Source organism: Cydia fagiglandana, chromosome 25, assembly GCF_963556715.1.
Source record: "Cydia fagiglandana chromosome 25, ilCydFagi1.1, whole genome shotgun sequence".
NCBI lineage: Eukaryota > Metazoa > Arthropoda > Insecta > Lepidoptera > Tortricidae > Cydia > Cydia fagiglandana.
Window position 1 is genome coordinate 2,727,815 of NC_085956.1, and position 25,192 is coordinate 2,753,006.

Consider the following 25,192-nt stretch of genomic DNA (forward strand, 5'->3'; position numbering starts at 1 on the left):
GTCCAAAACTAACTCGGATATCTTGGTTTACTTTTAGGTATGTTGTGACTATTTTGTAAGCACTTCTGAAGGAACATATTTTTCACCTCAGCAGCGGCACTTTGCTGCTTAATAACAATGAGCAAAATCACATTTTGCTCACTGCGTGAACAAAATGAATTCCAACTGAAGTGTCAATTGATATTCGTTAGTTTCATATTATTTTGTTTTTAAATTTGAAAGTTTTAAGTTTGAAAGTTGACTGGTAGAGAATGCCTTAAGGCATTAAGTCCGCCATTTGTACATTTTGTTATCGTGCAATAAAGTTTAAATAAAAAATAAATAAAAAAAATGTAACATTTCTCAGGTTGTCTAATTAATATGTTCTCACTACTGAGGTGAAAAGTTGTGTGTAGGCACTACACGAGATCAAAGTTATTTACATCTGGCTTTTGAGTCCCTTTTTACGCGCAAGATTCTAAATTAGATTCACGAGCGAATATTATAGAATCTTTCGCTTGCGAGGGACTCAAAATAAGCACTCGAAGAAATATCAAACTTTGCTCTCTTGTTGTACAAATAAATATAATTAATTGCGGTGGTGTGGCGATATATAAATTAAACGGTGACAACGGTGTTAGGTACCAGTGTTACTAGTTCAATTCACGGAAAACGGATTAAAGGCGTATCCAAATTAGTCAATTTTTCGCCAATCTGATTGAATTGCCCGATGGAATCAGGAGGTGCGGACGCAAATACCAATTTGGCTCGCCGAATTCAACCGCCGATAATAACCGATATTACCGATAAAATGAGGTGAATACCAAGAATACCAATTTGTCACGCCAATATTTTCGTTCTGGAGCATTTTTTCAATTTAATAGAGGGCTCTAATATCACCTAAATCTAAAATAGGGGATTGACGTCAGTTTCATTTCTGACACAGATTAAAATAAATAATAGTACTAAATAGTTACAGAAGACTCACTCTCTAACAAAACGCGTCTGTTACGATCAGCACAGATATGGCCGCCAGGTGGCGACAGCGCCACGCGCGGCTTATGGCTTTCCCCAAAATTGGGGTGGAACGGATGTACTTGTAGCAAAGCGACGAAATCGCGGAGTGAGCCACGCCTGATTCTGATCAAATCAACCGATTTGATCAGTCCCGTCTGGATACCACTTGAGCAATCAATAATAAAATTGGATAGCATAATAGACTTTCGATAAACTTTCCCCTTACCTACGGCTACGTACCTACCTACTTTACTCGCTTTTTCATCGGCTTCCTAATGAGTATATATTTATAGATGCTTGTTTGACTAATTGGGTATATTATGGCTTAATTTGACGTTAATTAGAGGTAACGATGACATGATTTATAAACTAAGATAATTTTTAGACAAAAACGTGGTTAGAGTCAGGGGGTCGATTTTTGAATTTCGACCGCTCGATTTCGTGTATTTCATTCAATAATATCTCCAGTACCCGGCATTTTTTTACTAATAGAATTGAAAACGAGTGGGCGATATATACCACTCGATTCCCAATTTCTATCGCTCGTATTTCTAAAATTAGTATTTCGCTGTTTTCCACCAATTTTCCAGTGACGAAATCGAGCGCTCGAAATTCAAAAATCGGATTTGATAGCTCACGCAGTGAAAGAGTTATTTAAAACGTCAAACTTCTATACAATTATGACGTATAAATGACACTTGCACTGCGTGGGCTATCAAATACGCTGCAGACTTTTTTTGGACCAACTTTATAACAGTTTTCATTGCCGATATGCCGATAATGCCGCTCAGTACTTATAGCGTTTTGCCGTACAATATTTTTGGCTCGATCCCCTTGACAAGAAATAAAATACCACCTTCTAAGAAATGTTGTTTATAAGGCTTTGTGAGCCCCCTTAATCCTTAGGGGACTCGACCAAGTCTCGACCTACAAGTTGAAAACACTGCCATTCAGTAAACTGCATGACAATAAACGTGACAAAACTGTCGCTTGCGGTATTTCCGGACCGATACGATCTTCAAACCTTCAAGAAAAGAGCGTACTCCCATCTTAAAGGCTGGCAACGCGCTTGCTACCCTTTTGGTGTTGCGGGTGTCCAAGGGCGGCGGTAATCGCTTACCATCAGGTGATCCGTTTACTCGTTTGCCTCCTATTTCATTAAAAAAATTAAGGCTATGTGTTTGATTGCTTGTGCACATCAATTAAATACACATATGCCGTCGAAAAATAAAAATTAAATAATAATTGGTTGTAACTATCTACCTATTTCATAATACACGGAAATAAAATTGGCGATTTACCTGCCATCTTGTGATAAGTAGAAGTACATTCAGTTTATGAGAATTCTGAGTATAGCGCCATCTAGTAGCGAGTAGCATTTCAGTTATGTCACATGGAGTATTCCATAGACAACTTCTCGTCATATAATCCGTATGTCAAAAATATAAATCAATCATAATGAAAATAAATTTTAATATCATAGGAATATTATCCTCTTTTAATTTTCTAATTATAACATATTATAATATTTAACAAATTTTACAATAGACAGAGATGGAATGACTTATTAAAAAAATATAACGTCAAATCTGTCAAAATTTTGGAGTGTCATGTCAACGTAATATTTTCGTTTTTCGTGCAAACATAATCGTCGATAATTGCAAAAAAATAGCAAAATAACACTGTGTACGTTTGTAACTGTGCTAGAAAACTGTTGTTGAAAGTGTTTTCAAGATGCATTGGTACGGTGGCAGCATAGCCGAAGCAGTAACACTGTCTAAACAGAAAAATGCAATTTTCGTAGTTTTCGTTGAAGGTATATAACATTATAGTAATTATTTACATATATTTAACCGTGAACTACACATGTTTGGCCATACACAAGTTTATTTGCCTATAAACAAACGTAAAAACGTTTTTTGATTGGGACACGTAATCTTCAAATAGGTTATAATATTTCTAGATTTTCGTAGTAATTTCGTCATTTTTTTAGAATTTTTTGGTTATTGATAATGATTTCATATATCACCGCTTTATTTAAACGCTATACATAGTGTTTATGATTAAGAAAACACACATATTTAGAACATTTTGAGGGATGAAAATGTTCCTTGCAAACGACTAATCTTACCATTAATTTTAATGTTATATGCCAATGAGCTGAACGACTACTTGAGTGGCGACCATGGGGCATGGGGGGAGGAGCGTCCCCAAAGTAGACCCAAGATGCGTTGGGACGACGACATCAAAAGGACTGCGGGGAAGAAGTGGCTCCAGGTTGCAAAAGACCGTGACAAATGGCGTAAAATGAAGGAGGCCAGAGGCGTAACTAGGGGGGGGTTGGAGGGGGCACGTGCCCCGGGCGCCGTCCAAGGGGGGGGCGCCAAAATGGGCAAAATACCTCCCATAGAAAATGGACCAGCCAAAATGTAGGACACAGACAAATTTTTTTTTCGCGACTTGCTCAGTAGGTGTAATCCCAAAATCTCCCTGGCAAGGAAAATGCAGTTATTTTTTAGCCAACCTGTATACAGGATGGTCCAAACCTTGACGTCCAAAAATTTTTTTTAGTATCGTCGTCGTGGGTTATCACTTATCAGAATATATATACCCCATGATTAGCCGATTTTTCGTAGTTTACGAGTTTAACTTTTAACTTTTGTTAAGAAATTCCGGGGTGAAGCTTTGCTTTGCTTTTATGTCTTGTTCGTGGTATTTGCACATATAACATGAAATAGCGATGGGGAAGTGACACCATAAAATAATAGTAGAAATAACAAAAGAGGACTTTTTTAATGAATTACTAATTTGGAAGCTTTCCACCTCAGTTCCTTTGACCGGCGACTCTGAAAAATTAGGACTATTAAGTATTACTTTTTTGACCTTTTAAAAAAACTAAGGGTCTAGCAGTTTCTAAAATAACAAAAAGTCCTTGAAATCGCTTGTATTTTATCATTATTTATTTTTTATTTATTTAGGTAAGGGCAACATCTAAGCTTGAACTCAGCTCAACTCAGCCAAGTGAGGATGCTGTTGTTTTAGCAACTGCGCCGTTGGTCAAGGATTATGTTACAAAAAGAAACAATAAAGTTCAATAGTTTTTTTAAAATTAAATCATCACCCCAGAATTTCTTAACAAACGTTAAAAGGAATAAATATCATAATTCGAAAACTACGAAACGTCGGCTAACGTACATATTCTGATAGCCCACAGCGTGAGAAATTTAAAAAAATTATGGACGTCAAGGTTTGGACCACCCTGTATAAGACATGCCGTGATAACATCGCTCGTTCTGTGATACTAGAATGTCGTGAAAAACCTGTGTCAGGTTTCGATGTGGGATCGGGACAAACTAGTCCAATTCAATCCCACCAAGACTCAATTTTGCGCGTTTAGGGCTAAGAAAACCTCATTTTTCAAGGCACAAGCCTTCCCATGTCAGGGAGTATTGGGAGCCTCGGTGTTGAGATCTCCATCAGTGACGTCCAATAATTTCGTAGCCACCTTGCTGGGTAGGCTGCGCTCGTATCCAAAAAAAAACTCGGTGTGCTCAATAAAGGGAGGCGATACATTACTCTGGGGTAGACAGATCCCATTTATTGAGTACTGCTGTCACCTTTGGGCAGGAGCATCTGGATGCCACCTTGGACCCTTCAAATCAGTCCAAAGGCGCGCTGTACCTGTGAATAGTCTACGATCCCAAACTCACGAGCGATATTGAACCTTTAAGTCTAAGGAGATCTCCAAAAAATAAGTGTATAAGTTTTAAAATGTTCGGCAACGCGCATGTGACCGCTGACCATCAGGTGGGTCGTACGTGGGCCATACTGAAAGTTTCTGGATTCTGAGCAATGAGACTTATGGTATATTTATTGTTTTACGAGGTATATACCTTCACTATTTACACACTTTTACATTCGCTGGAACCATTGTGAAAAGCAGCAGGTCCAGTCTTCCTTAGGGACCTCTTCGATGGCTTTGTGGAAAGCATTCACTGCCACTTCCGGGCTTGTAAATCGTAAACTTCTGAGTATTGCTTTAATTTTGGGAATTAAAACGAAATCACATGGTGCAGGATCGGGGATATATGGCAAATGAGTCATTCATTCCACATTTGAGGCCTTCAAATACACATTCGTTGCCTTGGCGGAGTGCGCTGACGCGTTGTCGTAGTGGAGGACTATTTTGCTACGGGGACGCTTTTCACGAACTTTGTCAAACACTCTGGGCAAGCACGTGTTTACATACAAATCTGCAGTTACTGTCTTTAAGTTTTCTAGCGGTATAGTGGTGTAATGCCCTGATTTGCCGAAAAAAGAAGCAACCATTTTGTTACCAGTGCTTCGATTTTTTTTAACTTTCGTCGGCAAGTCTTCAAAAGAAAAGACCCACTCCGCCGATTGACTTTTCCTTTCTCGTTCAAAGCAGTAAACACATGTTTCGTCACCTGTCACGATATTATATACAGCCGTTGATTGTCCTCCGTCAATTTTTTTTATCATTTTACGGCACCACTCTACACGCAGTCGTTTCTGGTCTTCCGTCAAATCGTGCGGTATCCATCGCGTAAAATATTTCTAAATCTTAAGGAGCAAATGCAGTATCTTTTGCACCTGGCTCATTCCAATGCCTAAGGTACTACAAATTTGCTGACAGGTAATTTTTTTGTCAGTTTCAATTAGTTGTCGTACAGTATCAATATTACTATCGATAACCGCTGTCGCCGGCCGGCCTTCACGTTCATCGTCATGTCCTCATCTAAACTTACTAAACCACGAGTAAACAGAGCTACGAGATGGGGCTTCATCGCTAAATGCTAATTGAAGTCTTTGACAACTTTCTTGCTGAGTTACACCACATCGAAAATCTAAAAAAAAAATTGCTTCGAAAATTTTCACGATTTAAATTCATTGCCACAACGACACACGAATTTCAACCCAACGTCACGATGAAAAAACAAATGACAGCCTCACAAATTAAAAAGTAATATACTGCCAGAGAGTTCCTTTTTCAAACCCTATAATTGTTTTTTTAATTTTCTTTTTCTAAGTGGCCAGTTCCAGGAATTATCGGCATACTGATAATTCCTGGAACTGTAGTACTAAGTAAGCTTGTTAGCTACCGATGTACTAAAAACACTTTTTTGTCTCAATTAAAAGTAAACTGTAAGTAATAAGTAAATAAAACCGGGCAAGTGCGAGTCGGACTCGCGCACGAAGGGTTCCGTACCATAATGCAAAAAAAAAAAACAAAAAAAAGCAAAAAAAAAAACGGTCACCCATCCAAGTACTGACCCCTCCCGACGTTGCTTAACTTTGATCAAAAATCACGTTTGTTGTATGGGAGCCCCATTTAAATCTTTATTTTATTCTGTTTTTAGTATTTCTTGTTATAGCGGCAACAGAAATACATCATCTGTGAAAATTTCAACTGTCTAGCTATCACGGTTCGTGAGATACAGCCTGGTGACAGACGGACGGACGGACGGACGGACGGACGGACAGCGAAGTCTTAGTAATAGGGTCCCGTTTTACCCTTTGGGTACGGAACCCTAAAAAGTAACTCTTTCGTTAGTTCATTTCGTTTGGGGGGGAGGGGGGGCGCAAATTTGGTGCCTGCCCCGGGCGCCATATCCTCTAGCTACGCCTCTGAAGGAGGCCTACACCCGAAGGGTAGAAAAAGGCTAGAGAGAGAGAGAGAGAGAGAGAGAGATGCCAATGAGCACTAGTTATTTCTTTTCTTGCATCCAATTATATTGCGTTGCTGTTGTCTAATAGCTGTAAAATATACATTGTGAATTGATACAAATAGATTTTTTATTTGTAAATTTTGTGGTATAAAATATTTAACAAATGCATAGAAATATATGATTATGTTTTTTATTTGTAAAATATAAACCTAGAAAAAGTAACTTTTCTAGACTTGCAGATAAAAATTTCCACTACTTGCTACAGTGAACGCATATATTTAGTATGGAAACCGCCTTTAGGAACATTACCGTTCAAATTCTCGGGCCAAATTAGCACACATACACAATTACGCCTACATTCAAATAGGACGACGCGTTTACAGAGCCTGTAATCAAAGCTGGTAAACAAAATAAGAGTCATCTTTATTACTCTAATGGTACATAGCTATAAGTGTAGATGAAAGGCATATAATGTCAATAACTACCAATCAGCGACATTAATCCGCTAATAACCTTCTTGCTGTACGTACTGGCCGCTTAGAGTTCGCGGTTCATATTTGATTAGAATATGACTTGGACAGGGATAGGTTTATGCCATACAGTGAAGAACCAGTCAAATAATTCACGTATAATAATTTAATGCAGATTAAAAGATAACTAGTTAAAATGTTGTTATGACATGACAGACTAACTCAACATAAGTAAATATATATCATTGTTGTATAAATGTATTCCGCTATAATAAGTATTTTGTATATTTTATTATCTATCTGTATGGCAGTGCGAAGTCACGTTCAGGTATAGTCTGTCCGTTTTTCTAAGATCAAGTACGCCACAGTAAATGTATGGCGAACTTGATCTTAGAAATCGGACTGGCTATACAGTCTGCAAAATTTACATGGGTACAAGAATCGGGTCAAAAATATTTGAACAGGCGGAGTCACAATAAATCCCCACTTTCAGTTCAGAATATTTTATATGTATATAGCCGGTCAAGCAAGTTTGTCAGTAGAATGCCATAGAGCCATAGAGGCCATGGTTGAGCGAATGAACTTGACCCTTAGTCTCGTTTCCCAGTGGGGTGATGACAATCTGGTCACGTTCAATGCCTCCAAAACGCAGGCGTGTCTATTTTCCGCTAAACGGAGTCCATTCGACCTGACTCCTTCTTTCCGGGGTGCATCTGTACCTATTGCCGACAGCCTGGAACTCCTCGGCATGGAGCTGAGTTCAGTCCTCGGCTTCGGCAGCTTCATTGAGTCTAAAGCACAAACTGCGGCCAGAAAACTGGGCGTCCTAAATAAGGTGAAGCGATACTTCACACCTGGACAGCTTCTAACAGTTTACAAAGCTCAAGTCCGGTCGTGTATGGAGTATTGCAGCCACCTGTGGGATGGCTCAGCTAAATACCAACTCGCTGCTTTGGACTCAGTGGAGCGCAGAGCCAGGAGGATGATTGGCGACAAGAAGCTAACGGCTAAGCTTCAGACTTTGGCCCATCGGCGGAAAGTCGCCAGCCTGTCGGTATTCTACAGGTTGCACTTCGGGGAGTGTGCCCAAGAGCTACACGAGCTCATTCCACCGTCCCCATTCTACCATCGGACTTTTAGACGCACGGCCGGTTTCCATCCTTACTTGGTAGATATTCCGCCAATTCGCACTAAGCGCTTTGCTTCTACTTTCCTTATGCGCACTGCCAAGGAATGGAATTCCTTGCCGGCGTCTATATTTCCGTGCTCTTATAACCCGGCAACCTTCAAATCAAGAGTGAACAGGCACCTTCTGGGCGAGCTCGCACCATCGTAGGCCACGTCTACGCCTCGGCTAGTCTGTGGCCATGAGTAAACCCATGCATAATAAAAAAAAAAAAAAAAGAAAAAGGTGCAAAATGAAAATTTTGTATGGGACCACAGCCGTTCGCGCGGTGTACTTTCGTTTGGGCCAAATACTTTTCGCCAAATTTCACTTCCCAACAAACTTATCGCAATAGTTTCATTTCCCAAAGGAACCTTTAGCAAAGTGACACTTCGCATATAATTTATTTGGTCAAATAATCATTTGGCATGATTTTACTTTGTCAAATTGTATTAGGACAAAAACTTATTTAGCAAACGTTTTTTATTGTCTAATATTATATTCCAAAAAGATGTTTGGTCAAAATTGACACTTCGCAAATTTGACAAACAGGCATCTCTACTTAAAGTACTTTTTGTAATGCTAATATAGGTACGTTAAATTCTACGTAATTTGGGTGGGTTCGGTTAGGTTTGAACTGCGATCCTCACAAAACGGAACCGCTATCAGAAAAGTGGGTTAGGTTAAGTTAGAATAGAACTGTGACCCTCACAGAATCGAAATGCTATTAGAAAAGTGGGTTAGGTTAGGTTAGAACTGCGGTCCTTACAGAAACGAAATACTATGTACTAGAAAAAGGTCATCAAAGTGGATTAATTAATTTAATAGAATAACGAGAAGTAAAGAATTTGCATGACATATTAAACTAAAATGTGGTTTACATATTGGTGGTTATTTAATATTTTTGGGTTACAATGATTACTTTGGTGTTATTTGCTTTAATAGAATAGCAAGATGTAACAAATTTGGTTATCATTTTACATTAAAATGGAGTTTTAATTTTAGTGATCATTTACTACATATTTTTGGCAGTAAGAATGTTTTTTTTGACGTTACATTTTACTATGTATATGTAATGTTCAATTAAATACCAGACAAATAAAATTCTGCAGCCTCCTCTCTATTGGTATGTAAATTGTATGCCATGCAATATTTTGGGACATGTAAGTTATGCTTAATGATACATTTGACTAAATAATATTTGGAAAAATGAAACTTGTCTAAGTAATTATTTGCTAAACAATAACTTGCCAAAAAAGACTATTGCTAACTGAAAATTTGCGATAAGTTGTTTTGCCAAACATTTTTTTAGGAAATGATAATTTGGGTAACATAGTTTGGGATGTGATACTTTGGGAAACGTTTTTGGCCCATTCATTAGTAAACCCAAATGTATCATTAAGCATAACTTACATGTCCCAAAATATTGCATGGCATACAATTTACATAGGTACTAATAGAGAGGAGGCTGCGGAATTTGCTAAAGGTTTCTTTGGGAAATGAAACTATTGCGATAAGTTTGTTGGGAAGTGAAATTTGGCGAAACGTATTTGGTCCAAACGAAAGTACACCATTCTAGATATCTTGCCAGGCATCCACTCAATTTCATGTCTCTCTAATTGGACGCTTTTTTCCATAGTTCTCTGCGAATAGCATCTTGTGGGAATCTGAATGGAAAGTAATGTAAAATGGCAATACCAAATTTGATTATTAATTTGAAATAACTAGGTAGTTTTTTTATAGCTCCATCTCATGAAATAAAAAAGGAAAATACAAATCTGTAAGAAGGAATTTATTTATAATTATATATAAAATACCTAAACCAAACACAAGTTAATAAAATAGTCTACTTCATTTGGCATAACACCATCCTTATTATCCTCGCAATTTAAAAAGTCGTATGTTGTTATGAAAGTCGTATGCAGTTGTTACGTTTTAGCTTAGCACGGTAGTATTGAAAACAAATCGTCATGTTTTTTCCAAATTTTACTGAAGTTATCTGTTTACTACAAGTGAAAAGTGATTCCACTGTCCTTGGTATGAACTAAAATAACTTCTGCAGCACTTCACGACACATGAATATATTTTTAATTACAAAAAACGTTGTTTTTATAAATCAATTTAGCCATTTGTCACTGACTGTCATCTCGGTTGCGTACTGAGATTGCCAATCGAGCAGTTTGTAAGTACTGCCTATCGCGGGGTAGTTTGCGTTGGGTCATAATTGAGCGGACAGAATACTTCCATGTATATCATTTCGCTGACTTGCTATGATTTGATAAATAAAAGTTTTTTTGCGACTGTTTTTTTTTCATTCGTATTTAAAGTTTAAAATAAATAATGAAAACTCGAGTGGCATTTAAAAACAGAGGGTCTACTGCCAACATCGAAATATCGAAAATTGTTACCTACCTGAATCATAGCAAATGGAAATCCATGGTCTCTGCCTACCCCTCCGGGAAATAGGCGTGATTATATGTATGTAGGTATGTATGTATGTATGTTACCTACCTCTCTATTACTTTTGCATAATCTTCATTCGGTCTTTATAGAGGTAGTAATTGTTTTTTTACACCAACAAATAATTCAAATGGGACTGAAGATTAAATATAAATGATCCGGCCTACCAAACAATCCAAAATAACACAGTCAAAAAAGGAACAACCACCTATAACTCGAATACAAAAACTCACAATCAACCTACAAATAATGAAATTATCCCCCAAGCTGGAAAGTGGTCGCCGTGGAGGGGGGGGGGGGGGAATGACCACAACCTGGAAGAGGCCTATACCTCTTAGGAGCGTTCTGGAGTAACTTATGACACAGATAAATTAAGTTAAAACCCAAGATTAAGTTTTGTTACCCAGAAATATTGAAGGCTTTTACAATTCACAATTGTTTTTTTTTTGTTTTTTCGAAGTTGGTTGCTGTTATTTACTTCCTAGCAGCAATTCTTATAAACAAATAACTGTTGTTGTCGTTTGCAGGTGACAACCAGCTGTCATCAGAGATGACGTCGGTGCTCGACGACGCAGCGGTGCTGCAGCGGCTCGGCAACAGCACCAACTTCCTGGCCATCCGGCTCAAGAGCGGCTCCACGGACTACACACACTTTGCGCAGATCTGTATCCTTTCTCAAGATTATAAGATAAGAGAAAGTGGTAAAAAACCTGGATTTTTTATGTTCCGTACTCAAAGGGTAAAAACGGGATGGGATTCATTTTTTTGTACTTTATGCCAATATTGAATAATTTTACAGTTTAGACTCACTTGTTTTTAGTCACTCGCGCGACATGTTTCGGCGAACCTAGGTCTCCTTTCTCGCCGCGTGCTCGCTGCAGTGCGCGATACTCGGCCGTCGTGAACGCTGCTCGCACTGTTAGTGCTTGAGAAAGGAGACCTAGGCTCTCCGAAACATGTCGCGCGAGTGACTAAAAACAAGTGAGTCTAAACCGTAACAGTGTCTCACAACAGTTTAAATTCGGTCTTCGGAACTATATCTACATTTCGGTTCTTCAGGTGCGCATTCTGCAGGTTTTGACCTGTTTCGTAGTTAACGATCGCGCGGATTCATTTCTGGGTTCGAAATGTGTGCGCATGCAAGTGAGTGGAATGTTTAAATTGTTTTAAAATAATAAACGGGTACAATTATGACCATGACTGTTTCTTAGATCCAATGTCGGAGTTTCTCTACGTGATCGAATCAGAAATGAGGAGATCCGTAGACGAACTAAAGTCACCGACGTAGCCCACCGGATTAGCAAGCTGAAGTGGCAATGGGCAGGCCACATTGCAGGCAGAGAAGATGTCCGATGGGGTCGAAAAGTGCTCGAGTGGAAACCACGGACTAGCAAGCGCAGCGTAGGACATCCGCCAACAAGATGGACAGACGACCGTGTTAAGGTCGCCGGAAGACGCTGGATGCGGGTCGCTTCCAACCGGCACGTATGGAGGTCCAAGGGGGAGGCCTATGTTCAGCAGTGGACGTCTTATGGCTGTGATGATGATGACTATCCGGTATCCGGCCGGATAGTAGGTCAATATCCGGTCTCCGGCCGGATAATAAAATATTCGTCGGATAGGCCGGATACCGGATAGTAACCGAATATCCGGTGCATCTCTAATTTAATGTGACTACTGCAATGCTACCTTAACTCAGCAATCAGACCAATTCGTCCCGGTTCCGTCGCTATTCTTCATCGGCCGTAACGGTACTCCGCTAGAGGTGGTCTGCGCGGGCGTGCAGCCTGATAATCTGGCCACCAGGATCGACAGGATACTGGAGGAACACCGTGAGTGTGATGACGATGACTTTGGGTTTTTGACAGTGGCAGGCGTGGCTCACACCGCAATTTCGTCGCTTTGCAACAGGTAGCTAAAAGTACATCCGTCCGACACCAATTTTGGTGGCTAGCCGTAAGCGGCGCGTGGCGCTGTCTCCACCTAGCGGCCATATCTGTCGTGATCGTATCAGACGCGTTTTGTTAGAGAGTGAGTCTTCTGTACCTAGTACTATTATTTATTCTGTGACAGTGGACAGAACAGTTTCATAGAATCAATAGCTGCTGGGGGCGACTTTGTTTTTTATGTGAAGTCCCCAATCCGCATTGGGCTAGCGTGAGGACTATAGCCCAAGCCCTCTCGCGCATGAAAAGAAGCCTGTGCCCAGCAGTGGGACGTATATAGGCTGAAATTATGACTGATCGTTGTGGAGATCCTAGGGAAGGATTATGTCTAACAGTGGATATTTGTCTGCTAATATACCTACTTGATGGTGGGATTTGGATGGTCCTCCTCATCGTTTTCTACTATATATTCTTCATCGGCCGTAACGGTACTCCGTTAGAGTGCAGCCAGATAATCTGGCCATCCAGGATCGACAGGATACTGGAGGAGCATCGTAAGTATGATGAAGATGTAGGCTTGTGGCAGCAAACAGGACATATTCCTCGTAGAATTAAAGACCTCTGGAGCAGGCGATCTAGCATAAGTTGCGTTCTCGCGCGCGAGTCCATACTTGAAGTCGCGCTTAATGTATGGAGTCGCGCGCGAGAACGTAACTCATGCTATAGTTCGTTTTTAGGGTTCCGTAGCCCAATAGCAAAAAACAGAACCCTTATAGATTCGTCATGTCTGTCCGTCTGTCTGTCTGTCCGTGTATGTCACAGGTCACAGCCACTTTTTTCCGAAACTATAAGAACTATACTCTTGAAACTTGGTAAGTAAATGTATTCTGTGAACCGCTATAAGATTTTCACACAAAAATAGAAAAAAAAAACAATAAATTTTGGGGGTTCCCCATACTTAGAACTGAAACTAAAAAATTTTTTTTTCATCAAACCCATACGTGAGGGCGGGCAGTCTATGGATAGGTCTACAAAAATGATATTGAGGTTTCTACTATCATTTTTTTCTAAACTGAATAGTTTGTGCGAGAGACACTTCCAAAGTGGTAAAATTGCGGTACGACCTATAGGCCCGCCTCATTAACGCCGTGTTTTATTTTCTTTTTTTTTAGACAAAGAAAAGCCAGCACCGCCGTCCAACATTAAGGAGCAGACGGCCAATCTGCTCGCATCCGAATCCACCCCCGCCCCCGCGCCGGGGGGGAGCAGAGTGCCCGCCACCGCGCCCGTCAAACAACCAGGTATTTTATTTTTCACCACACCAGCTAGGAAAGGCTTACTTTGCGCTTACAAAAACTGATAGCAAAGTTGCATTTTATCCACATGTGAGGCAAAGTAATCAAATGCAAATTTTGAGTTGTTATCTTATGTTTCCTGGTTGAATTGACTTTTAAAAATGCATTAAGCTTCTTTTGTGCAATAAAGTTTTAAATAAATAAATAAAAATGATGATTTGGGATGATAAATATTTAATAACATTCACTTGGATTTGATTTGGTTTGATTGTGTTTGATATTTTACATCTAATATTTACTTCGGCTCCCATGAGCCGTGGCAAAATGCCGAGATAACGCCAGGAAGAAGAAGAAGGTGTGGTGAAAAATTTTGTGTTTCACTCGGGGGCACAATTTTGTTTAACCCTCGTGCTTTGAAACCCTCGCAACGCTCAAGATCCCATTTTTCGCACCACTCGCTACGCTCGTGGTTCAATTTTGGAATCTTTCGCTTGCTCGGGTATCAATATTAGCACGAGCAGTTAAACAACAACTTTGGCCCCTTGCAAAACAAATAACTATTATTTGGGTTCCGTACCCGGGAAAACGGGACCCTATTACTAAGACTCCACTGTCCGTCTGTCTGCTGTCACCAGGCTGTATCTCAAAAACCGTGATAGAAATATAGTAAGAATAGAGTGCTCACTCCATACATCAATTTTCTTACCAAAACGCGCGTTATTTCGTAGTCGACATCTAGCGTCAAGTAGCGGAACCATCAGTACCGCTACTTGACACCAGATGGAACAAGTGTCGCTACTGACGAAATATGTACTGCTAAAACAATTTACAACAAATATTACAAGCAGAAGGAGTCGAAAATAGAGTTTCGAGTAATCCGGTTATAATATTAGCTGAAAATTGTTGACCATTAGAGTTTTTGTTCGCCGCGACATCTATTGTTGACTAGCAGTACTGATATTCCGCTACTCGATGCTAGATTACTAAAATAATAGTCGTTTTGGTATCAACTGATGTATGGAGTTAGCACTCTATGTATTTTTTTTCTCTATGCTCGAAACGAAAGATTTTGATGACCTTTTTATAGTTTTTTTAGCATAAGAAAGAACTTGCAAGAAGGTAAGCGATCTTCAGTAACTATTATTTATGAAAGCAGAAGAATATAAATGATCGTATTAGATTCATAATTGTTACATATTTGCCGTGACTTACTTTCAAAACGTGTTTTGCAATTAAAAGACACATCAATATTGTTTACCTTATTTCTAATGCTAAAAAAAAACGAACTATGAGACTATAGAAGCAGACAACAGGCGCTATCGCCAAAGAAAGATCTCTTCCAGACAACCAATAATATAGTATTTTTCTCAAAAATGGACGGCAAAGTCGACTTTGCCGTCTAAAAAATAGGTCGCGAAGCGCTTAGTTTATGGTCAGTCAAAAATTAAAAAGTTAAAAACATTGCAGTCTCGATTTTGGGACTGCAATGTTGCATACAAATTCCATTATTTGTCGAGTTCCAAACTTTTTAAAAGTTGAAATGGCCATATCAAATGAAGGCACAGGCCCATTAAACAGCCAAACAGATGATTAGTACCGCGACTATTTAGTTTGGAGTATTTTCAGCAGAAATATACACTTCTATTTTTTTATAAAAAAAATAAAAAGGCGGCAAGGGCTTTCTTCTGTGAAAATATATACGTAACAACGTTGCTTTTGTAAAATATTTCTATGATATTTATATTTCTTGCACCATTTTTGAGAAAAGCACTATATATGACTCGGCTGGAAGGCTACTTGCTGGCTTCGGATTCAATTAAACGGACTCCCAAGGTCGTCCGTTTAAAACGAATCCTCAGCCTGCAAGTAGCTACTTCCGAGCCTCGACAATAATGTACTATTTATTGTTGTAGAACCATCAGAACCAGCCGCGAAAGTGGCCAAACTAGACGACCAAGAGGTGGTATGCAACGACGGTGTTTGCGTCCGCCGCCCGCGCGCCGACGGTGCCGGACCTAGCAAGACCCCTGATGCGACTGTCACACAAAAGGTAATGAAAAGCAGAATCTATAACAAAAAATCATAATCGTCGAACCTGCCTACAAAATTTCACGAAAATCGGTCACAAAATGCGGATGCAGACTGCATGCAGATGCAGATTTCCATTTGGTAATGTACCTATAATTCAAATCTAAATTAATCTTTTTTTTACAAGCTTTTATTTAGTTTCACCTGTCCCGTTGTCTGTAATCAAATCTTGCAAAATTCGACCCACTTCTCGGTTTCCAATGAAGCTGATGCATACATATGTAAGTTGGTTGACAATTTATTTATTTAACAATATATTTATACGGCATTACAGACAAGCCAATACACCGAGAAATTAAACATTGCAACACACACATACAATGCAATACTATGGTACTATCGAGCTGATCTGATGGTGGAGACAGGAGGTGGCCATAGGAACTCTGTGATGAAACAACGCAAGCTAATTGTGATAGGGGTTTTTAGAATTGTCTCGATGAGTATTAGTTGCCTATGGAAAGAAAAGTACAGTCAGCGATAAAATCTTATATCAAAATAGAAATTTTTGACATGAAACTTATTTTGAAAAAGTAATTACAAATCATTTATCATAATTTAGAAAAAGCTTCTTTTCTTTACAATATTTCTCTACGTTAACCAAATCTTCCTGTAATAGCTTGCAATCTTCTCTATTTTTAACAAGCTTTTATTAGGTCGACCTGTATGTAACTAACTATGTAATGGAATCTAAGATTACTAATTTAACCATCTTCCAAGGATCGTAGCGTCATGAAAATTGGCAGCTGTATGTAGTTTTGATGACAATACAATAATATGGTACTGTCGAACTGATCTGATGATGGAGACAGGAGATGTTCATACTTTCGACCTGTATGTAACTATGTAATGGAATCTAAGGTGACTAATTTAACCATCTTCCAAGGATCGTAGCGTCATGAAAATTGGCAGCTGTATGTAGTTTTGATGACAATACAATAATATGGTACTGTCGAACTGATCTGATGATGGAGACAGGAGATGGCTATGAAATTTCGACCTGTATGTAACTATGTAATGGAATCTAAGGTGACTAATTTAACCATCCTCCAAGGATCGTAGCGTCATGAAAATTGGCAGCTGTATGTAGTTCTGGTGACAATACAATAATATGGTACTGTCGAACTGATCTGATGATGGAGACAGGAGATGGCCATGAACTTTCGACCTGTATGTAACTATAAAATAATAAATAAAAAAAATTATTTTCAGTTTCCTGAGATTCATAGATTGTTAGTTACAAGACACTTATAAAAACTACATTAGTGAACTTAAATCATAAATAAAAATACTTATTTTCTAGGTCGTAAGACGTGTAGGTCGGTATATCGGCGGAGAATATCCGAGTCCCACCTCTCTGCTATCATTTTCAGAATGCTATTTGAGCTCCCCCTCATCCGTATCACCACAGACGCCGTCTTCTTCCAATCGTAACGTCCAATGTAACGTTATGAGGAGAGTACGTCTATGTTGGTAGGGAAAGTAAATAAGTACTACCAACTCGTTAACAAAATAAACTATTTATTTAAAAAAAACTAGATTTTGAATAGGGTCGTGGGTGGTCAAGGCCCTAATTTCGAAATTTGTTTCCGCAAGTCCTGGACGGTGGAACCCGGTGTCTCACCACGAATGCTAACCTCATACTCCAACTCTGGCTTTTGGAGCGACAAAAATTTCACGGGAAATTCCATCTTATTAAAATTTTAATTTAAAAAACAATAATTTAACTAATAATAACGTGCAAAATGGCAACCGTGGAAAGTGTTGAACGCTTGGTTTTAACTAACACTACTCCGCCTGTTACAATAATAAACTACGTAACGTGTCTAACTATGTAATGGAATCTAAGGTAACTAATTTAACCATCTTCCTAGGATCGTAGCGTCATGAAAATTGGCAGCTGTATATAGTTTTGATGACAATACAATAATATGGTACTGTCGAACTGATCTGATGATGGAGACAGGAGATGGTCATACTTTCGACCTGTATGTAACTATGTAATGGAATCTAAGGTGACTAATTTAACCATCTTCCAAGGATCGTAGCGTCATGAAAATTGGCAGCTGTATGTAGTTTTGATGACAATACAATAATATGGTACTGTCGAACTGATCTGATGATGGAGACAGGAGATGGCTATGAAATTTCGACCTGTATGTAACTATGTAATGGAATCTAAGGTGACTAATTTAACCATCCTCCAAGGATCGTAGCGTCATGAAAATTGGCAGCTGTATGTAGTTCTGGTGACAATACAATAATATGGTACTGTCGAACTGTTCTGATGATGGAGACAGGAGGTGGCCATAGGAACTTTGTGATGAAAAAACGCAACCTAATTGTGTTAGGGGTTTTTAGAATTGTCTCGATGAGTATTAGTTGTGTGTCGTAAGAAAAGTACAGTCAGCGATAAAAGCTTGTACCAAAAATGAAATTTTTGCCAAAAACTTTTAATAATTCCGTCCGACCACTATAGCGTTCTAATGTTTACTTCTTTATTTCAGGAAGCAGAAGCGAAGTTGGCAGCGACAGAGAGTAATCTGAGCGCAGAAGAGAAGATGGAGAGAGCTAAGGCTTTGATTGAAGCCAAGAGGAAGGAGAAAGCTGAGAAAGAGAGACAGGTAAACAGTTTTGAGCCTTGAGCGAATCAACTTTTCTTGTCACTAGTTGCCATGGTTACGGTCTCAGAGGTCACTCTTAAAATACTAGTTTTTTCGTACTTACTAAACAAACTTGAATTTTTTGGTAGTTATAAGGCCTTTCCATAATGGGACATCTACTGTACCTTTGTAGAACATGGTACGGCAGTTCTTCTAACAAACTATGCTACTATTGTCTCCTGGCTGATGGGACAGAATAACAACAAGAAATAGTTGATAGACTCCCTTAATACATTCACTGCCAACGTTTTCGACGTAGCCGATCCCAGCGTTTTTCCGCTTTGTAGAGGAAAGCGACTATAAACAGAGAACCCGCCAGGCGGGTTCCCGGCACTGTGTTAAAGGCGCACGCATGCGGGTGCGTGTGTATAGTTCGTTTTTAGGGTTCCGTACCCAAAGGGTAAAACGGGACCCTATTACTAAGACTTCGCTGTCCGTCCGTCCGTCCGTCCGTCTGTCACCAGGCTGTATCTCACGAACCGTGATAGCTAGACAGTTGAAATTTTCACAAATGATGTATTTCTGTTGCCGCTATAACAACAAATACTAAAAACAAGAATAAAATAAAGATTTAAATGGGGCTCCTATACAACAAACGTGATTTTTGACCAAAGTTAAGCAACGTCGGGAGGGGTCAGTACTTGGATGGGTGACCGTTTTCTTTTTGCTTTTTTTTGTTTTTTTTTTGCATTATGGTACGGAACCCTTCGTGCGCGAGTCCGACTCGCACTTGCCCGGTTTTTTAGGGTTCCGTACCCAAAGGGTAAAACGGGACCCTATTACTAAGACTCTGCTGTCCGTCCGTCCGTCTGTCACCAGGCTGTATCTCACGAACCGTGATAGCTAGACAGTTGAAATTTTCACAGATGATGTATTTCTGTTGCCGCTATAACAACAAATACTAAAAACGGAATAAAATAAAGATTTAAGTGGGGCTACCATACAGCAAACGTGATTTTTGACCGAAGTTAAGCAACGTCGGGCGTGGTCAGTACTTGGATTGGTGACCGTTTTTTTTGCATTATGGTACGGAACCCTTCGTGCGCGAGTTCGACTCGCACTTGCCCGGTTTTTTTTAGGGTTTCGTAGTCACCTAGAAACCCTTATAGTTTTGCCAGGTCTGTCTGTCCGAGGCTTTACTCCGTGAAAACATTATTTTTTCATTGGTATTTCTGTTTTACAGCAAGAGAAAGAGAAGGAAAAGGAGAGACGCAACATCGGGCAAGGGGTCGCTGAACTCAAGAAGTGGCAGGCCGAGCAGGAGCTCAAACAGCTGCAGGTGATGTGCTATACATACATACATATAGGTATAGTATGAATTATCTCAGGTGATTTTTTCGAGTTCGAGTGCTAATCCGTTAAACAAAAGCCTTTGTTTCTTTTAAGAGCCTACAGCACGTGCCAAAGCAACCATGTCGTTTAAAAAGCAACTATCGTGATAGTAATAAGGTTCAAATTCATATGATAGCTTGTTCAGAGGACAATCAGGGTGGTCTTGTTTTTGGAGATAACAAAAACGTGTTATCTCCGAATAGGCTGATTCAAGAATTTGAACCATATAATTAGAATGGTAAATTTGCTTTTTAAATGGGTTTGTTCCCGTTACTTACGTCGGGGCTATTAGCAGTAAGCATTATAACTACTGCATAAAGGAAACAATACCTTTTGTTTAACAGATTATGGTCGAAGCCGAAAATATCACCTGAGATAATTCATACTATAAGTACATACATATAATCACGCCTATTTCCCTGAGGGCACAGACAAGACATCCTCCAGACTGAGCATAGTCGCGCTACCCCCTCTGCCACGCATACGGTGTAGTTTTACTCCATTCCCTATAGCATGTCTTGCAACTTTACATTAAATCGTCCCGAGGTGATAGGAATCTGTGATAAAACAACGAAACCTAATTGTGTTTGGGGTTTTTAGAATTGTCTCCATGAGTATTAGTTGCCTGTAGAAAGAAAAGTCAGGGATAAAAGCTTGTACCAAAAATGAATATTTCGCCAAAAACTTATATGAAAAATATTAAAACTTCCAACCTGTATGCAGGAGGAGCGCAAACGCGAGAAGATGGAGAATGACCTCGCTAGACAGCGCATTTTGGAGCAGATCGCACAAGACCGCGCCGAGCGACGCGCCAGGGAGTCCAGAGACGTGCCACAGCCGCAAGAGTGCCATCTGAGAGAAACTACCACTCCAGCCAGTAAGTGACACTGACATACTATAGGCAACGCATTTTGGAGCAGATCACACAAGCCCCGCTGAGCGACACGCCAGGGAGTCCAGAAACTTACCACAGCTGCAAGACTGCCATTTGAGAGAAACTACCACTCCAGCCAGTAAGTAACACTGATATACTATAGGCAACGCATTTTGGAGCAGATCGCACAGGACCGCGCCGAGCATCGCGCCAGGGAGTCCAGAGACGTGCCACAGCTGCAAGACTGCCATTTGAGAGAAACTACCACTCCAGCCAGTAAGTGACACTGGCATACTATAGGCAACGCATTTTGGAGCAGATCGCACAAGTCGCACTGAGTGACGCGCCAGGGAGTCCAGAGACGTGCCACAGCTGCAAGACTGCCATTTGAGAGAAACTACCACTCCAGCCAGTAAGTGACACTGATATACTATAGGCAACGCATTTTGGAGCAGATCGCGCAAGACCGCGCTGAGTGACGCGCCAGGGAGTCCAGAGACGTGCCACAGCCGCAAGAGTGCCATCTGAGAGAAACTACCACTCCAGCCAGTAAGTGACACTGGCATACTATAGGCAAAGGATTTTGGAGCAGATCGCACAAGTCGCACTGAGTGACGCGCCATAGTCCAGGGACGTGCCACAGCCGCAAGAGTGCCATCTGAGAGAAACTACCACTCCAGCCAGTAAGTCACACTGGCATACTATAGGCAAAGCATTTTGGAGCAGATCGCACAAGACCGCGCCCAGCGTCGCGCCAGGGAGTCCAGAGACGTGCCACAGCCGCAGGAGTGCCATTTGAGAGAAACTACCACTCCAGCCAGTAAGTGACACTGACATACTATAGGCAACGCATTTTGGAGCAGATCGCACAAGTAGAGCTGAGCGACGCGCCAGGGAGTCCAGAGACGTGCCACAGCCGCAGGAGTGCCATTTGAGAGAAACTACCACTCCAGCCAGTAAGTGACACTGACATACTATAGGCAACGCATTTTGGAGCAGATCGCACAAGTAGAGCTGAGCGACGCGCCAGGGAGTCCAGAGACGTGCCACAGCCGCAGGAGTGCCATTTGAGAGAAACTACCACTCCAGCCAGTAAGTGACACTGACATACTATAGGCAACGCATTTTGGAGCAGATCGCACAAGTAGAGCTGAGCGACGCGCCAGGGAGTCCAGAGACGTGCCACAGCCGCAAGAGTGCCATTTGAGAGAAACTACCACTAGTACCACTACCACTCGCGACGAACGAAAAATCTAATGCTCAACAATTTTCAGCTAATACCAGGGGTGCGAATCTCCTGACTTCGGCCAAACTCGGCTCCGCTCGGCTCAGCATTGCTCCGAGCAATTTTTAGGGTTGACACCACTTGACTTCCTTTTGCGTGCACGACCACAGATAAGATAATCACTTGAATTTTGACAACCCTAAATAGCCGAAAGGGATAGTGTCATGTATTAAAAAGGGATAGCATGATTCGACCCTGAACCGCTGTCAAACTTCGGTTTTGTAGGAAGTTTCCTTTCTGTACGGTAGTACTATTATTTATTCTGTGCTAATACAGGGTAATTTTTGGACCATTAGCCATATTGTGTGAGGTGATTAGGTAGGCCATCCTGAACAACTTTTTCTATGGGGCCAACTCCGAAATCACAAAAATTTTTTTGGCCGTTTCATACATTTTGGTCGAGTGGATGTCGACGTTTTCTATGGGAAGGCCACACTTTTTTTTGGGATTTCGGGGTTGGTCCCATAGAAAAAGTTGTTCAGTATGACCTACCTAATCACCTCGCACAATATGGCTAACGGTCCATAAATGACCGTGTATTATTACCGGATTCACTGGAACTCTATTCTCAACTCCTTCTACTTGTAATATTTGTTGTTTTGTTTTAGCATTACATTTTTCGTCAGTGGCGACATTCGTGACATCTGGTGTCAAGTAGCGGTACTGATAAATTCGCAACTTGACGCTAGATGTCGACTGCGAAATAACTCACGGTTAAGAAAACTAATGTATGGAGTTAGCACTCTGTCCTCACTTATATTACTCTATGGTTTTACGCGAGTATATGCCAGAGACGTCCTCGTCATTAGTACTGGTCGATTTAATGATAAGCCTTTAAAATTGTATATTTATTTTCACCACACCAGCTCGGAAAGGCTTACTTTGCGCTTCAAAAACTGATAGCAAAGTTGCATTTCATTCACATGTGAGGCAAAGTAATCAAATGCAAATTTGGAGTTGTTATCTTATGTTTCCTGGTTGAGTTGACTTTTAAATGATGATTTGGGATGATACATATTTAATAACATTCATTTGGATTTGATTTGGTTTGATTGTGTTTGATATTTTACATTTAATATTTGCTTCGGGTTAGTGTGGTGAAAAATGTTGTGTTTCACTCGGGGGCAAATTTTGTTTAACCCTCGTGCTTTGAAACCCTCGCAACGCTCAAGATTCCATTTCTCAACCACTCGCTACGCTCGTGGTTCAATTATGGAATCTTTCGCCTGCTTGGGTATCAATATTAGCACGAGCGGTTAAACAACAACTTTGCCCCCTTGTAAAACAAATAACTATTAAATGTATGATATTTTTGTTTAACAGCATCCGGTGACGGGGCCCTACAAGCTCGCGTGCAGTTCAAACTGCCGGACGGGACCACCCATACAAACCACTTCCCCGCCGAGGCGACGCTGGCCGAAGTGCACCGATACGTCGCAGATAACTTGGATGTAAGTATAACAGCCCGGGACGGGGCCCTAAAACGCGTGCAGTTCAAACTGCCGGACGGGACCACCCATACAAACCACTTCCCCGCCGAGGCGACGCTGGCCGAAGTGCACCGATACGTCGCAGATAACTTGGATGTAAGTATAACAGCCCGGGACGGGGCCCTGCAAGCTCGCGTGCAGTTCAAACTGCCGGACGGGACCACCCATACAAACCACTTCCCCGCCGAGGCGACGCTGGCCGAAGTGCACCGATACGTCGCAGATAACTTGGATGTAAGTATAACAGCCCGGGACGGGGCCCTGCAAGCTCGCGTGCAGTTCAAACTGCCGGACGGTACCACCCATACAAACCACTTCCCCGCCGAGGCGACGCTGGCCGAAGTGCACCGATACGTCGCAGATAACTTGGATGTAAGTATAACAGCCCGGGACGGGGCCCTGCAAGCTCGCGTAGTTCAAACTGCCGGACGGTACCACCCATACAAACCACTTCCCCGCCGAGGCGACACTGGCCGAAGTGCACCGATACGTCGCAGATAACTTGGATGTAAGTATAACAGCCCGGGACGGGGCCCTGCAAGCTCGCGTGCAGTTCAAACTGCCGGACGGGACCACCCATACAAACCACTTCCCCGCCGAGGCGACGCTGGCCGAAGTGCACCGATACGTCGCAGATAACTTGGATGTAAGTATAACAGCCCGGGACGAGGCCCTGCAAGCTCGCGTGCAGTTCAAACTGCCGGACGGGACCACCCATACAAACCACTTCCCCGCCGAGGCGACACTGGCCGAAGTGCACCGATACGTCGCCGATAACTTGGATGTAAGTATAACAGCCCGGGACGGGGCCCTGCAAGCTCGCGTGCAGTTCAAACTGCCGGACGGGACCACCCATACAAACCACTTCCCCGCCGAGGCGACGCTGGCCGAAGTGCACCGATACGTCGCCGATGTAAGTATAACAGCCCGGGACGGGGCCCTAAAAGCTCGCGTACAATTTAAACTGTAAGTAATATGTACCTATAGTTTGTCAAAGGACAGTCTCATTTCAATCATAGACAGAGAATCATACTATCTTTGTCTTACACTAGTACCAGCATCCATAAGAAAAGGATGAGTATAGTTTTCCTGGTTCTTATTGACTGACTTATTGGTTTGACCAACTATAAGTCTTCTCATTCTACATAAAAAAACTGGTCAAGTGCGAGTCGGACTCGCGATTCAAGGGTTCCGTACATCAGACAATTTTCAACAATTTTTTTTTGTACGTGAAACGTGATGTGAGTGAAACGTCTTGAAAAACCCGAATGGGTCAATCAAAAACCAGATGTAACATGAAGTTTTCTGGCGTGGTGGCTTATATCTCTAGAATTCTGAAGATTAAATGCCGAACAATAGTACAAGTGTCCAAATGCGAAGACTAAAGACCGAGCTCCGCGTAGAGCTGAAAACTCGGCGCGTCCGACAGGTCGCGCTTCCTACAACTTCCGAAAGTATTTTAAAAGCGAAGGCCGAAGAGAGATAATACCTACAGGCTGGC

At 41.1% G+C, this 25,192-nt stretch overlaps 1 protein-coding gene across 1 annotated transcript in view; it reads left to right on the top strand.

The window, feature by feature from the left end:
• The first annotated feature begins 2,573 nt into the window (after positions 1-2,573).
• Positions 2,574-25,192, top strand: part of LOC134677152 (UBX domain-containing protein 4-like) — a 35,652-nt gene continuing 13,033 nt past the window's right edge. Inside the window, exons 1-9 of the mRNA XM_063535611.1 lie at positions 2,574-2,812; positions 11,309-11,446; positions 12,488-12,613; positions 13,840-13,968; positions 15,876-16,012; positions 18,555-18,671; positions 19,894-19,989; positions 20,766-20,919; positions 23,525-23,652. Of these exons, the coding sequence (XP_063391681.1) occupies positions 2,731-2,812; positions 11,309-11,446; positions 12,488-12,613; positions 13,840-13,968; positions 15,876-16,012; positions 18,555-18,671; positions 19,894-19,989; positions 20,766-20,919; positions 23,525-23,652 (1,107 nt within the window). The 5' untranslated portion in view covers positions 2,574-2,730. The remainder of the gene's footprint in view (positions 2,813-11,308; positions 11,447-12,487; positions 12,614-13,839; positions 13,969-15,875; positions 16,013-18,554; positions 18,672-19,893; positions 19,990-20,765; positions 20,920-23,524; positions 23,653-25,192) is intronic.